Source organism: Diabrotica virgifera, chromosome 4, assembly GCF_917563875.1.
Source record: "Diabrotica virgifera virgifera chromosome 4, PGI_DIABVI_V3a".
In the NCBI taxonomy this organism is placed as follows: Eukaryota; Metazoa; Arthropoda; class Insecta; order Coleoptera; family Chrysomelidae; genus Diabrotica; species Diabrotica virgifera.
Genome location: NC_065446.1, coordinates 56,971,142 through 56,988,805, shown reverse-complemented (window position 1 = coordinate 56,988,805; position 17,664 = coordinate 56,971,142). Strand labels below are relative to the sequence as shown.

Sequence of the window (17,664 nt, the reverse complement as noted above, 5' to 3'; positions counted from 1 at the left end):
TTTTTACCCCTGTAACTTATTAAAATAACCATTATAGAAGTTTTCAGGGACTTTCGGCCCTCGCTAATAACGCAATCTTTCATTCTGCGTTTAAATTTTTTAAAAATGCTTATTAGTTTTCTCAGGATTCGAAAAAATTGAATCCCCATTTAAATAGCATTGCAGCCGAAAAAACGTACCGATCCTCTTAAATCATCAGATATCAAATTTTATCAACAGTATGCGAGGTATCAAAAATATGAATTTCGCTCAAGAAGAAAGTACCTATATATTTCACAATATCGAAAATTGTTATTAAGAAAAGTTGTTTGGAATTAAAAATTATGTTATAATATGCAATTACATTCTTCTAATCGAAAAAAAAAATTGAAATTTGGATACCTAAGATCGTTTTTATTACGATAACTCCGTTATTATTAATTTTTCGAAAAAAAGTTATTCTTTTTTCACTCAAGAGTAAAGGACGTCTTTTGATTTCGTTTTACAGCGAATTCTTTTGTATTAGTTTTACCTTTAACTGAGTATCGCGACCCTTAAGTTTTCGTTGGAATTTTGCCACGCTGAATAGGCAGGTAGTGAGGTGCAAATTTTAGACCTCCCCGTGTCTTCTTTTAATCAGCATTCGCTTGGTTTGCAAGTAATAGAAACCACGAAGGCGTAACCAGAAACTTAGTCTCATTAGAGGTTTGATTTCTCGGGAAATAAATCTTCGAATTGATATAAATATTTGTGTATTATTTCTAACATAATGTTTTAAAAGCTAATATCAAAATTCAAATTAAAACAATTTATAATGTGCTTAAATTTTTTTTTTTCAGGTATCCAGAACAAGAGGCCGAACCCGTTCAAATGGAGCATTCCCAGCAAAGGGTCCAACCGATGGCGAGTGCCAACAAAAAACACAAGCGCAGCGGTTCGACAAAAAAGCATCAACAACACGCCCCACCCCAAGTGCAACTTCATAATTACTCCAGTTCCGAAGAGGATCTTAAGTCTACTCCAGAATACGGTAGTGACGAAAGAGATAGCGAGAAAGGTAAGACAAACTTGGTAGTTTCTATTTAGGGTAGTTTAGAATAGATTTCGACTCTTTGAGGTTGTTGCTCCCATAACTTTAGAAAAATTGTTCTTTTTATTCTCCATTTGTAGATGTTTTAGTAAATTTCTACACGCAAATAACGAATGTTGTGATTAAAGTGAGTACTTAAGTTGATTTAAATTTCTTTTGCTGTATATATAAATCTTGGGTGCTACTATAGTATGCGGTCTATCTTCGCGTTTCTACTATATCTTGCGTCTACCGAGGAATGCGGTGTATAAGTTGTATGATATTACAATGCCGATAAATTACAAAGTGAATAAAACGCATAAATCATAAGAATTATTATTTTAATTTTCAAATTAATACTAAATAATATCTAATAATTTAATTTGCCTTATAAACTTGCTATTTTAGTTGAGAATAAACCAATTCGGTGGGTTATTCCCAACTTAAATAGTAAATTGATATGACAAAGTATTAATTTGTAAAATTAAAATAATAATTCTTCTGACCTGTGCGCTTTATTCACAGTGTAAAGATTGTTTTTGTCGGTACTGTATACATGTGCGGCTAATTACAATAATCTTTTCTCAGAAGGGTTTGCACACAATAATGAAAGGCATCTTTGTAGGTGAAATGTTTATTACTAAGTACTAATAAACATTTATACTCGTATTACTACTACTTATTTAGGAATATACATAAACTTTATGCAAATTTAGTTTGTTTACTATTATGCTCATAATACCGTAATCTCTTCCCAGGGTCGCGCAAATATTAACCACTCTTTTCAAAATAAAATGGCCTGGTAGATTTACAAAAATTAGTTAAATCTTGACTATCACCAACACAATATCTAGAAAGAGACTGTTGCGAAAGACTTGTACAGAATCATTATTTTGTGCAAATCCTTCAGGTATATCGCACCCTCGAGGTAGACCGCAAACTACAGTAGCACCAAAACTTATTACTTCATAAACTAATGACTTCCTACCTTCCTAAAAAATATTTAAAACAAGTTTTTAACTGTAACATATAAACTTGTTTAAAAGAGCTATTAGAATGTAAGATCGTCAAGATACTGCGTGTATTTTTATCTTCTTTACGTGTAAATTAAAAAAAAAATGAGGGTTGCATCTTATCACCGCTATTATTTAATCTATATTCGGAGTCTATTCATTGGACGAGGTCCAAGGTGGAATCAAGATTAACGGGACCAGCATAGACAACATCAGGTACGCCGATGATACCGTTCTAATAGCAGGCAACGAACAATATAATTAATGCGGTATATTAAACGTATATGCGGTATTAAACGTATATTTGTATCTCAAGGGGAAAATAATAGAGCAGGTAATTCCATAAAATATTTAGAGCAAATGTCAATAGTCAGTGTAACTCAAAAAAAGAAATCCTATCAAGAATCGAACAAGCGAGGAAAACACCGAATCCGAATGATCAGATGTTGCGTTTTTTTCTGTCTTGCTGTATAGCTGTGAGAGTTGGACAATGGAGTCTGAAACAGAAAAAAGAATAGATGTCTTTGATATGGATTATATACAGACGGATACTGAGAATTCGGTGGATACAAAAGTTACTAACAATGAGGTACGTCGGCGCCCAAGTAAACAAAATTACAAAATACAATACTTGGGTCATGTGTTAAGAGGTGAAAAATATGAATTACTTCAAATCATATTGGAAGGTACAGTATAGGACAAAAGATTGGTAGGAAGATGCCAGAACTCGTTGCTGAAAAACCTGAGGAGATGGTTTGAACGCTCATCCGCAAAAATCTTTTGTGCAAAAGTTTCTAAAAGCGATAATTGCCATTTGGACCATCAACCTTCGAAAGGAGATGGCGCAATAAGAAGAAGAATAAGAAGTTCTCCCATTTGGTATCCTTTTTTCTGTCTTAGTTCATCCATGTTCAGGTTGAACAATCGAGAGCTCAGAAAATCACCCTGTCTTATCCCATTGCCAGCTTCAATTGAATCAGTTAGATCTTTTACTTTTACTTTTATTGTGTTGTTCTAGTAAATATTTTCGACCGTTTTGTATATTCCTAGAGGTATCTCTTTCTCCCATAATAAGTGGATAACGTCCTTTAATCTGATCCTGTCTAGTGCCTTCTTAAGGTCCTTCTTCTTTCTTCTTTATGTACCATATTCTTTCAGAACGTTGGTTACCATCATAGCTATCTTAATTTTATTCACTGCCACCCTAAATAGCATGCTTGCATCAACACCATACCAATCTCGCAAGTTCTTTAACCATGAAGTTCTTCTTCGTCCTGGACTGCGTTTGCCTGCTATTTTTCCTTGCATAATATTTTGTAGCAACCTATATTTGGGACCTCTCATTACATGTCCTAAATACTGCAGCTTTCTCTGCTTGATGCTTTTTGTAATCTGAGTAGTCTTGCTGAGACGTTCTAGTATTTAGTCCACTCTTCCACGGTTGAAATTTGGCATACGTATAGCTTACATGTCAAAGAAAAAAAGTGATATTGTGCCGATGTGTGCTTTTGCCCTGGGGGTGACTTTCACCCCCTATTGGGGATGAAAAAATATATATCCAAAATAAGTCCGGAAATAGGTAAACTGACTAATTTTAAGTAACTTTTGTTCTATAGAGCTTTTTCGCCAAGTCAACACTTTTCGAGTTATTTGCGAGTGAATATGTTCATTTTTCAACAAAATAACCACATTTTTAGACGGTTTTTCGCAAATAACTCAAAAAGTAAGTATTTTGTCGAAAAAAACGTTCTTAGCAAAAATATAGCTTATAAAAAAGTAAAAAATTGGTGTACGCGTTAGGTCTCTGGATCTCGTAGAACCAAAGTTATAGCCAATGAAAAATAGATTCATATTCACCAAATTTCAAATAGAATATTTCGACGTGAAATATCCAAAAAATTAAGCACCTTTTGGGGAAAACCCAATATAACTTTTTTAAAGTGTTTAAAAAAAAGCTTTATTTCTGTTTTTACAAAAAGTTTCTAGCATTAAATTTAAGCAAGTTACGCTCAAAATAAAGTTGGTCCCTTTTGTTTTTGCAAAAAAAAATCGGGAAGACCACCCTCTAATTAGCAACTTAAATGAAATTAATCGTTACCGCTCCACAAATTATTTTACTTATGTTGTGTTTATATGATCTGTAAGTTTCATCGATTTAAAGTGCTTATTTTTGAAAAAATTTGGTTTCAAAATAAAATTTTAAAAAATTTAAATTTTGAAAAATATGCTTTTTTTCAAAATAACTTAAAAACTGTTAGAGATACCAAAAATCTCGAAAACCCAAAAAAAGTCAGATTTGCTTTTCTGAATATCATGTATTTTTTTGTTTTTCTGTTAGATAAAAATTGATTAAGATTTGGTGTTTCTAATTTTGCATACATTCGTGATCAGTGACTCGTTCAACCCCTTTTAACTACAGCCCTTTTAATAATAAGGACTTTGAACCGATGAAACTTACAGATCATATAAAAAATATATACATGAGTCAAGAAACTTGTGAAGTCGTAACGATTAAGTTCATTTCAGATACTAATTAGGGGGTGATTTTCTCGATTTTTTTACCAAAACCAAAAGGGACTAACTTTCTTTTGAGCGTAACTTGTTTAATTTTGATGCTAGAAATTTTTTTTATAAAACAAAAATAAAGCTTTTTTTAAACACTTTAAATCAGTTGTAATGAGTTATCCCCGAAATGTGCTTCATTTTTGGTTATTTCACGTTAGAGTATTCCATTTGGAATTTGACGAATATGAACCTATTTTTCATTAGCTATAACTCTGCTTTTACTAGGTGTAGAGACGTGACATATACACCATTTTTTAAAATTTTTTACAGGCTATATTTTTGTTATGAATGTTTTTTCGACAAAATACTTACTATTTGATTAATTTGCGAAAAACCGTCTAAAAGCGTGGTTATTTTATTGAAAAAATGAACATATTCACTGCCAAATAACTCGAAAAGTATTGACTTAGTGAAAAAACTCTATAGAACAAAAGTTACTCAAAATTAGCCAGTTTATCCATTTCCTGACTTTCTTTGGACGAATATTTTTTCATCCCCAAGAGTGGGTGAAAAACACCCCCAGGGCAAAAGCACATATGGGCACGATATCACTTTTTTTCTTTGACTTGTTAGCTATGTGTATGCCAAATTTCATGTCAATCCAAGCGGTTCTTTAAAATTTAGAGATTTTGCAATATTTTACCGTTAAAGAACGGACTAATTGTGGAGTTTCGAATCTTCTCCACCCAAGAAACTCTTAAAATTTTCTATAGATAAACATAAACATAGATAAGGAAAAAACATTGGCAAAGCTCGCAACATGGTATAAAGAATACACAAAATATATGAGATGATGCAATGCAATCGCAGACACGTGTTTCTGACTCGTTAATCGTCATCAGTACGATATAGCCAAGTTAGAGAAGGTGAAATTTTAACTTGGGGAAGGATCACTACAGGAGCAAGTGCCCAATTGTGGCAAAAATGCTAGAAGACCCCGCTGGATTCAGGGCTACAACCAACACAGCCACACTAAGGAGCTAGAGCCACCTGAGGAAAGGAACGCCAAGATGCCCAAAACATAAAAGGATGTTGATTAATGCGAGATCACAGTACAAACATAGATAAGGAAAAAATAATTAACATCCTTGTATGTTTTGGGCATCTTGGCGTTCCTTTTCCCAGGTGGCTGTAGCTCCTTAGTGTGGCTGTGTTGGTTGTAGCCCTGAATCCAGCGGGGTCTTCTAGCATTTTTGCCACAATAGGGAACTTGCATATATTTTTAAATATTAAAATAATATTAAAAAATATAAGGTAACATGATCATAAAACGCATGCTTGCAAGAAAAAAAAATATTGTTAACCCATAGGCTTATTACAAGACATTGAAAAAGCTATAAAATTCAAATTTCTTCAGAGGCGCGTAAACGGGTCTGACGTCACCACCCACGTCTACCTGCTAGATTTTTATGAGTCGACAACAAAGCCGCTAGGATATTTCGAAATTATTTACAAATTCATTCACATTTACTTAGAACTCTCATGTAGAAGTTGATCGTAAATAAAAGTTCAAAAAAAGGTTGTTTTGGGGATTGTATTAATTCCATTTTAATCATATTATTTAATTGGAAATTCCAAGGTATTTGTGTTCTCGTATAGTTCCATAATAAGTATATTTAGTTTCAAACTGAAATTGATCATTTTGAGTGCTACTTTATAAGGTAGTGTTTTTAAATGTATATGACTGACTAGGTTTTTCAAAAAGTTAATCTGACAATCTACAGTAGTTGATGTCTTCATGGTGGCAAATTTTATAAAAAGCAGTGAAAGTTATTCTATTGGAGAAATGCGAGGATGCAAATAAGTAGGTACCTATTATAAGTATTATTAATAAACACGTTTAAATTGTTTATAACAATAGTTTTTAGTTACTCTGACTTTTATTACTAAAAGTTTTGTTTATTTTTAAGTTATTTTTATTTTCTTTCTTCTTTGTTATGAATTTAATGCCCGGTTGCACCAACAGATCTTAAGCTTAAGTCGAGAATATCATAAAAATTAATATAATATCATTATAATATATTACGATAAGAATACCATAATATAATAATAGATATAATTGATAATAAGGTAAGAATCTAAAATTATGGTGCAACGTAAGTGATACTCAAGGAGGCCCTATCTATAAGTAGAGCTTAGCTAAGCTGGAGCTTAAGATCTGTTGGTGCAACCAGGCATTAAATATTTATAAATTATAGGTTTTAGTTTTGTTTATTACAAAATATTACGATCAGAAGTACATATATTTGGAACATTTAATAACCAATAGACAACCAAATAACCAATGTTACAATGTACAATGCAAAAGTACAGTTGCAAATAATGTTTCCATTTGAAAAAACAGTGTTGATTTTGCGTACCAGATACACACTTTAAAAATTATTCAAAATTTACTTATATTTAGATAGAATAGGACGCAGATCTTATCGACAGTTTGATTAGTATAGCACAAGACTTTTGGAGTGTAAATATTTTCCCGCATCTATTTGGATCTGATAATTATTAAAAATAAATGGAATAAAAATTTGATAAAATAAAGTTTCATCCATAAAATATTTTTATTTCTTTATGTGAGAATAAAATTCATATTTTAAACTAAATATATATTTATATATTATAATAAAACATTCTTTTTTTTTCTTTTTATAAGTAATTTTTTAGTAGTATCTATGTACTTACATTTTTTAAGAAATATGATATTAATGTAGGTATTTAATTTTGTTCAAACTTTATAATATAATTTGGCATTTGAGATACCTATGTTGTAAAATAAAAATGTATTTCCCTAAACTAAAAATAATATTATGAACGCATGAAAATGCTGGCACTAGGCAGTAGCCAAACGAGAACAGTGGTAAATATCATGGTTGGTGACGTCAGACCCAAGCGCGCGCTTTTAAAGTTGTTTGAAACGGTAATTTCGGGCGCGGAATTGTAATCAGTTGTTGTACGTACACTATTAATTGTTAAGACGTAATATTTTGAATTTATCATTTTTAAACATAAATTAACAATTTTATGCAAAAATATTTTTACGTGCAAGTTCCCTATTGGGCACTTGCTCCTGTAGTGATCCTTCCCCAAGTTAAAATTTCACCTTCTCAAACTTGGCTATATCGTACTGATGACGACTAACGAGTCAGAAACACGTGTCTGCGATTGCATTGCATCATCTCATATATTTTGTGTATTCTTTATACCATGTTGCGAGCTTTGCCAATGTTTTTCCGTATCTATGTTTGTACTGTGATCTCGCATTAATTAACATCCTTTGATAAACATAAATATACCGGTTTGTTGTATTCTAGTATTCTAATGATTTTTCTTGCACTTGTCTCATTATAAATATAGCATTGGTGCCCCATCTAAAATCTCATTGTTCTTTTGCTAGTGTTATAATTTCATTAAATTATTTATTATCACTTTGGTTCTTAATTTTAGTGTTGTATTTAATACATTAATTCCTCTGCAATTCTCCGGGACCGATTTGTCTCCCTTTTTGAAGAGAGGTATTAGGATGCTTGTTTTCATTTATTGTCGTATTCTGTTTTGTTCTATTATTTTTTGGATTAGCTTTAATAGTTATCTGGTACTCCATACTTTAGGACTTCTTTCGATATTCTGTCCTCTCGTGGTAATCTTCTATTTATTATAAGGTTTATTTTTTATAATATAAGTAGTGGGGTTCCTACGGTCTCCTCCGCATCCCACATTTCGCTCGCCATCGTTTTTCGTCAATAGCTCTATCTGCCAAAGACTGTTCTATGCCTTTCTTCCATGTTTCTGTAGGCCTTCCTCTTCTTCTTCTATTTATGGGTGTGTAATTTAATGCTCTTTTTGGCCATCTTTCCTCTGACATCCTCATAACATGACCATACCATAGCAATTTCTTTGTGTCTATATGGTCAACCGTGGAATATAAACTCTTTGTCCGTCGTCCTATTTCCTCATTTGGTATGTGTTCTAACCTAGATACTCTGCATGCTCTACGTAAGTAATCCATTTCCACTACTTCTATATTTTTTCTTTCCTTTCCTGTGAGTTGCCAACACTCTGTTCCATAAGTTATAATAGGTTCCACAATGGTTCTGTAGATTGTTAACTTTGTGTTGAGCTTCACCTTGTTAGACCATAGTAGACCATTTAAAATACGAGTTGATTTATTTCCTTGCTGTATCCTATGCTGTATGTCTCTTTTTGTAGTTCCTTCTTCTGATATTATGCTTCTTAAATATCTATATTCCTTACATTTCCTTATATTTCTTAACTCTAATTCCGGATCTTCGGTTTCCTCTCCTATTCTCAAATATTCCGTTTTCTCCATGTTCATACATAGGCCCCATTTTTCATTTCGATCTGTAACTTTCTTAGCATATAATCCATATCATGTTCATCGTTGGCGAGAATTACTTGGTCAGCAAAAAACAAAGTTGTTAAGCAGTTTTCTTCAATCATTATTCCCATCCCAGCAACTGTTTTCCTCCATTGCTCCAGAGCTTTCTGGATGTATATTTTAAATAGTGTTGGCGATAAGCAGCACCCTTGCCTTAAACCTTTTGTAACAGGGAATGGTTTCGACATAGATTTTCCCTGTTAAATACAGCTTTTCGGATTTTGATACATATTTTGAATTGCTCGCACATATGCTTCGCTTATGCCTATCGGGGTCAAAATTTCAAAGAGTTTCTTTGGGGATATTTCTAGGTCCTGATGCTAGGTCCTGGTTTTTGATTCTAATAAGGCTTCTTTTATTTCTTTTGTAGTTATTCTTCTAACTTGTTCATTTACATTCGTCTGCATTTACAGGTTTATTTTTTTAAAGTTCATAATAAGGAACTTAGATATTAGAAATATTTAAGAAATATCTAGATATAAAAAGAGGGAAACGCATAGAAATGTAAAGGAGTATATCAGCAGCTGGAAGAAGAAATACCTCGGAAAATTTGTAGTTCGGTTGCGTGAATAGCATTTTGGGCTTTTATTTATTTATTTTTCTCATATTGCAGTTCTGATTATTAATCAGTGCGTGTATCTGTTGCAGTTTTCCCATTTATTGAGTTTTGTTTGTATTGTCATTAGTATAATATTTAATAATATATGAATCATTGCTTTGTTCTTTATTTAATTTCCATTTTTTCGCAATTAATCATACAAACTGATTTTAATTCAGGCAAGATATACTGAATTAAAAGCAGAACGTTTTTATACCAAACTTTTCTTTTGCAAAACCTACTTCTCAATTAGTAGATTCTGGATATATCGATTTTATTGCTGACTGATTGTCCCTTGTTCGTAGAATCATCTTTTAAAGTTTTAATTAACAGTTAGTCATTACTTAGACTTACTTTAATGTAACAACAATAACTAATAAAAGTCAAATACGCAATTAGAATCGTGACAAGACATCTCGCAACGCGACAGTTCGTAACGCCATCTATATTAACGGACAATTCGTAACGGCAATATTCGTAACTATACATATTCGTAACGTCAAAATTTATTTATACTTTTTATTTATTTTTGTTAACGTGGAAACCAACATTTATTACAGTTACAATTGAAATTACGTTTATCAATTAAACACACCAGTATCGGGATAAACATTTTTTGACACATTTTATATTTCGTTGAGAAATAAATTTTTAAAATTATGTCTTAAAATAAATATAATCTAGTAACGTAAATTGTATTAATCATTATAGTAAATATATTATTAAACTGTTTTTATTTGTTTTATTATTTTTCACACTTAATTTTACTACTTTCAAGTGATAATTCAAGATGAAAAATTAAAAAAAAATTTAGTTGTCATATTAACAAGAATATATGCAAAACTATGTGTGAAATATATTTAAAAGGAAGTGGTCTTAAAAAAGTACCATTATTTTAATAGAGTAAGTATGTAAAATGCATTTTTGTATAAATTCAGTAATATTAATTTGCTAAAAAAATTGTTGACGTTACGAATTGTACCGTTACGAATAAGTATAGTAACGAACTGTCGCGTTACGAGATGTCATGAAATCAATTAGAATACCAACAAAAATTTCTTGACGATGTTACATTTCTATTAATATTATGTACTTACCAGTTGAAGTCAATTTTGCAATTTACAGGCTTACATCAAAGGGAAAAATTAACAGATAATTTGAGTCGACAGGCCATTCTTGATGAGAGAATAAAAAATTTTCTAGCGGTGAGGACCAGCGAACTGCCAACAAAATTTGATTCAATGTTGTGAACATTTTTGGTTTTTTCTATTTATTTCCAAACTTTTTTATAATAGGAATGAAATGATGTCATATTTATAAAAAATAGTCTAGTTTGGTCAATTGGCTATGCCAAGGCCATAAAAAGGAAAGAAAAAAGTACGTAGCTATTTATAGACAAGCAACATGTTTTTCTTTTCGTTTCATTAAGAAATAAAAGTTATTTTTTATCTCTAGGTTCTTCATTCAGAATGGAAAACATTTTAGTTAACTATTATAAATATATTTCTAAACTAATTTTTAGTCAATTTTAAAATATTTTGTTTGTTATCATCATCATCTCCATCATCATCATTAGCCGTTTTGAGTCTACTGCTGAACGCAGAACTCCCGTATATAGGGTGTGGCAGATAAAGGGCCTATTAGAAATATCTCGAGAACTAAAGGTAAGAGAATCATGAAAATTTGAATGCAGGGGTTTTGAGGTATGAACTATTTAATGAAAATATTTTGGTCTCTTCTTGGCTACTTCCGGTTATACCGGAAGTTGATTGTAATTTCTTGTTTTTAAATGGGACACAGTGTATATTTTTACATTTTTGAATTCTGCTCGATGTCTCCTTTCTTAAAATATGAGGTTTGTAATATTATACAGGGTAGTTTAAAAGATAATTGCAGTTTTTTATAAATTTTGTAGCAAACTTCACACCCTGTAGGATTGTACTGATTTGATATCAAAAACCTCCATTTATGTTCCAGTGATTTTTATTATAGTCTATTATTATTAAAAATTAATAATATAGCGAAATGTTTCATTTTAGTATACAGGGTTGGTCGAAACTCGGAATGAGTATTTTCTGAGTTTCCTTAAATGGAAATGGAAAATGGTATTTTAGTATTGTCATGAAATGATACTTTATATGTCTTTTTATTTCCTAAGCATTCCCTATACCTAACCGCTTTAATTTGTAAGTTATTCGTAGTTCTTTAAGCCAAACATTAATTGCAACAAAAATTTCGTGAAATTTTATTAGGTTTGCCGTGAAAATATTCAATCACAAATAATTTTTTGAAAATAAATACATGTGAATCAAGAATGATCCTTAATTTATTAATATTGGATGAGATACCAAAATGCCTACATTGTTTAGATTGTTGGTGCATAAAATATTAATAAAAACAAACCATATTCTACCTAGTTGGCTATGGCTTTGACACTAAACTTGATTAAACATTAGACATTATATTATTTTTATAGTTCCAGTTGCTTTGTTACCATTACTAATATAAATTTTTGTAATGGGGAACTGATTAGTAAAGTTTTTGTTCTAGGAGAATATAACAAAAATGTACTACTAGCAATAAGAATTTATCATCTGCAACTCCCTGATAGACGACAACCAAGAAGAGAAACTTTTCAAAGTTTACTAGAATAGTTTCGACGTACTAGACACTTAGATTACGAGAACGTTCATACTAATATGCAGATTCTCAGTGACACTAACATTTAATTCATTTACAATAGTTTTACTAACTCTATATTATTTACAATAGTTTTCGTTCGATCAGATTTCTCGTAATCTAAATGTCCAGCTCGTTGAAACAGCTCTAGTAAATTTTGAAAAGTTTATCTTTTTCGTTGTCGTCTATCATGGAATTGCTGATGATAAATTATTATTGCTAGTAGCACATTTTTATTTAATATACTCTCATAGAATAAACAAAACATCTGAATCAGTTCCTCATTAGAAAAATTCATGTTAGTAATGGTAGCAAAGCAAATGGAACTTCAAAAATAGTAGAATCTTTAAGCAAAGCAAATGTTTAAGCATATTTAGTATTTAGTGTCAAAGTCATAGCCAACTAGATAGAATATTGTATGTTTTTATTAATATTAAACACACCAACAATTTTAACTACGTAGGTATTTTGATATATCAACCAGTATTAATAAATTAAGGGTCAGTCGAGATTAATATGTGTTTATTTTTGAAAAATTATTTATGATTGAATACTTTCACGCCAAAACTAATAAAATTTCACGTAATTTTTGTTGCAATTAATGTTTGGCTTAAAGATCTACGAATAACTTACAAATTAAAGCAGTTAGGTATAGGGACTGCTTAAGAAATAAAAAAGTACTATAAAATATTTTTTCATTACAATACAAAAATACAGGGTGTTCTATTTAAGAAAACTCAGAAAATACCCATTCCGAGTTTCGGCCAACCCTGTATACTAAAATTAAACATTTCGCTATATTATTAATTTTTAATAATAATAGATTATATTAAAAATCACTTGAATATAAATGGAGTTTTTGATATCAAATCAGTACAATTCTACAGGGTGTGAAATTTGCTACAAAATTTATAAAAAACCGTAATTATCTTTTAAACTACCCTGTATAATATTACAAAACCTCATATTTTAAGAAAGAAGACGTCGAGCAGAATCTAAAAATGTAAAAATATATAGAGTGTCCCATTTAAAACAACGAAGTTACAATCAACTTCCGGTATAACCGGAAGTAGCAAAGAGACCAAAATATTTTCATTCAATAGTTCATACCTCAAAACCCCTGTACTACAATTTTCATGATTGTCTTACCTTTAGTTCTCGAGATATTTCTAATAGGCCCTTTATCTGCCTCACCCTGTATAGTTCCGTCCATAATTGCATCCGATCTTGAGCACCCTGAATCTAGTTGTGCTGGATGCGTTTGATGTCGTCCGACTTCCTCCTTGGAGAATGTCATCGATGACGATAAGCATCGTGTCTACGTCTCCATTCTAAAATTTTCTTGATCCATCTTTCATCTTTGAATCTGGCAAAATGCCTCCTAGTTCCATTTCAGAGTTAGAATTCTTTTAACTTCCTTTAACCGTAACATCAGTTTTTCTCCTATTTTATTTGAAACTCTATCTGTGGGTTGACCTCTCCTTTGTTCTTTGTGCCACTTGTATTTTATTCATTACTTTTTTGGTAAGGGGCAATCTTTCTGATCAATTCGTTAGAACTGGAAGTACACATTGATCAAAGACCTTCCTTTTCAAGTATATGGGAATATCTGATCTAAAGGCTTACCTCAGTTTTCTGTAAACTGCCCATGGTAATCCTACTCTCCTGTTTAAATCTGTTGTTTGATTGTCTCTTTCTAATTTAATTTCGTGACCCAGATATGTATAGGTATACACTTGTTCAATTTTTGTGCCATTAGTTGAGATGTTTTTGGTCAGTACAAGGTTGGTCACATATTGTGTTTTGGAAAAGTTAATTTTAAGGCCAACTCGTGTACAAGAGCCCTGAAGGTCTTGAAGAAGTTGGCAGGCATGATCTATCCGGTTTGCAATAAGGACTATTTCGTCTGCAAACCATAAGTTATTCAGAAACTCCGCATTTATGTTGACTTCAATATTATTGTTTCTTGTAGCATTCTGCAGTAAAGCGGTGAATAGTTTAGGAGAGATCGTCTCTCCTTGTCGAATACTCCGCTCCAAGAGAAATGTGTTTGTATTTTGTATTTTGGTCAGCGCTTTTTACCTATTTATTTATTGCGTAATCTTTTCGTGGTAGAATATTCTTCTCCTTCAAGTGCCATCTCCGCGACTGAGGTCGGCAATCATCATAGCTATTCGGACTTTGGAGACGGCTGCTCTGAAAAGTTCATTTGATGTACATCTTCCTATGCTTCTCTTTCCTTTAATCTTTCCCTGCATAATCAATTGGAGCAAGTTGCATCTCTCTCCACGTGTAATATGTCCGAGATATTCCAATGATCTGGTTTTGATTGTATTTAAGACTTCCATTTCTTTATTCATCTTTCTCAGAACCTCGTTGTTTGTGACGTGTTCTCTCCATGATATTTTCAGAAATCTTCTATATACCCCAACTCAAATGTAGATTATTAGTTTTTAAAATAGAGAAGTATGACACTCAGTCTCCGGCAGTTATAAAGTCACTGGTTATTTTGATAACAACCGGGTAGGCCAAGAAAGCAGGGTGCTAAAAGTATTCAGACTGGATCTGGATCAGGCTATCAATATCGTCGGAAGAAAATATTATAATATTCCAAGAATACTATACTATATTATATTATAGTATAAAATGTCCGTCTAGTAGCTAGTGTTACTATAAAATTGAACAAAACAGAACATTCAAATAATTTCGCCCTATGCTACAATATGTTCACATAGCGATGAAGAAGTGGACATATTTTACGAAGATAATGCAAATAAAATTACTAATTCAAATGCTTACTATGTAATAATAGTTGGTGATTTCAACGCAAAAGTAGTAATAAAAAAACATTTCCAATGAAATAAGCAACTTTTAACAAGGAAGAAGCTAATGAAGTAAACATGCCCAGAAAACTCCCATGTATGCAGAAGACGTGGGGAATGGTCTTGAAAACTTACTGCTAAATAACCAAATAGCAAAAAATATAGCTCAAAAGCTGTACCGGGTGTCCCAATAAGAATGGCTCTCGGCCATATCTCAGGAACCGTTTATAGTAGAGCTTTGAAATAAAAAAATTTATAACAAAAGTTGCCTCAGGAAAAGCCTGGAAATTATTTTCATAATTGTGGGACCACCGCTAGAGGGCGTAATTGAATATCAAAAATTAAATAATCTAAATTTTACAAAATTTTCCTAATGAATGGGCACTGGAAATCCGATCGTCGTATTCTTCATAAAATTTTACGCATATTTGATTTGACAAGTTTAGGTCTACCTTTGGAAATAAGAGGTGGGGGTGAGTGGGAACCTTGTTATGAAAAACTGGCTGTGAGTCCGGTTCTGCTTAATCAAATTTTGCAAACTTGGTCTTGTTGAAGACAGATCTTTTTCGTCAATGTAAAAGTTATGATTTCGAACCAACTTACTGAGTAATATGCCAGCTAGAAGGCGTTATTTAATTTTTTTCAGAAATCTAGTGTTCCTTGGAAAATATTAAATACAAACATGCATTTTTAATACCATATTACAAAATTAGACAAAATTAGCAACAGAGTAGCGAAAACCGCATGTTAATACCTTTTTTCTATCTCGAGATATCTTACAAAACGTGTAAATTTAAAAACATAACTGTTACTGTCACCGGTAAACGAAATTCATTAAAAGTAGTGTGCTATGGAAACAACAAAGAAACATTTTCCAGCTGTCAACGTATATTAGGTCTCTTCAACGCTTCTCATTTGTTTCGAGCCTCGTTCATATCTCGTATATTAATATTATACACGGATTATACGGCATATGACAGAGGCTCGAAACAAATGAGAAGCGTTGAAAAGCCCTATTACAAAGAAATAAAAACAACTATTTAGTGATGACATAAACGTTCAAATTTTTGCCCATCATTTTCGTTGCAAACATTTACTCTTTCAAGAGTAGATTGAACAGCAGTCTCAATTTCTGCTCTCGATATGCTTTGAATGGCGTTTAGTATTCTCTGGATAATGTATTCTAAAGTAGTGTACGATGGGCAACAATTTGAATATTTAGGTCGTTACTAAGTAGTTCTTTTTGTTCTGTGTTATATTTAATTTTAATAGTATTGTTTCTCTTTATATTGTTGTTTTAATTAATTATATTTTTATACGTTGACATCTGGAAAATGTTATTTTGTTTTTTTCCACAGCACACTACTTTTCATTAACTTAGTTTACCGGTGATAGTAATAGTTATGTATAAAATTTACACGTTTCTCGAGATATCTCGACATGCGGTTTTCGCTATTCTGTTGCTAATTTTGTCTAATTTTGTAATATGGTATTAAAATGCATGTTTGTATTTAATATTTTCCAAGGAACACTAGATTTCTGAAAAAAATTAAATAACGCCTCCCACCTGGCTTATTACTTATTAGGATTGTTCAAAATTATCACGCTTACATTGAAGAAAAAGATCTGTCTTCAACAAGACCCAGTTTTCAAAATTTGATTTAGCAGAACCGGGCTTACAGCCATTTTTTTCATAACAAGGTTCCCACTCACCCCCACCTCTTATTTGCAAAGGTAGAGTTAAACTTGTTAAATCAAATATGCGCAGAATTTGATGAAGAATACAATAATCAGATTTCCAGTGCCCCTTCATTAGGAAAATTCTGTAAAATTTAGATTTTTTTATTTTTGATATTCGATTACGCCCTCTAGCGGTGGACCCACAATTATGAAAATAATTTCCAGGCTTTTCCTGAGGGAACTTTTGTTACAAAAATTGTTATTTCAAAGCTCTACTATAAACGGTTCCTGAGATATGGCCGAGAGCCATTCTTATTGAGACACCCGGTACATGTGGAAACACCCTCAAGACAGACTGGAGGGAATAGTTAGAAATTCCGAAACAATTCTAGGCTTTATCCTGGAGCAGATTTGGAGACGGACTATGTTCCACTGGATGGAGTGTTCCGAGTCAAAGAGAAGAGTGCAGGAAAAGCAATCAACATCATACGATATACGTATGCTAAAAGACCTTAATACAAAGATGGGAGTCCAACCCACGTTCAAAACGCAAGTGACTGGAATTAGAAATGAATCGAACGAAGAACATACGATCGAACAGACTACAGAACTAGTTAATAGTGTAAAGAATAAATACTTATAAAGAATATATAAGAATAAACAACAATAGGCAGAAGGATCTCCAACAGTCTATAAGTATACACAAGTAAAAATAAGTAGAGGCGTGAGACATGGCTGCATCCTCTTCCCTCTGCTGTTTAACATTTATGTAGAAAACATCTTTCAACTTGAGCAACATAATGAAAAATATATCAAAATAAATGGAATTCCCATAAATAATTTGCGATATGCCGATGATACAGCTA

General features: G+C 31.9%; 1 protein-coding gene across 1 annotated transcript in view; it reads left to right on the top strand.

Annotated features, from left to right (window-relative positions):
- The window catches only part of LOC114331790 (regulating synaptic membrane exocytosis protein 2), a 421,091-nt gene that overhangs the window by 128,956 nt on the left and 274,471 nt on the right, over positions 1-17,664 (top strand). The window contains exon 4 of the mRNA XM_050648222.1: positions 819-1,036. Within this exon, the coding sequence (XP_050504179.1) occupies positions 819-1,036 (218 nt within the window). The remainder of the gene's footprint in view (positions 1-818; positions 1,037-17,664) is intronic.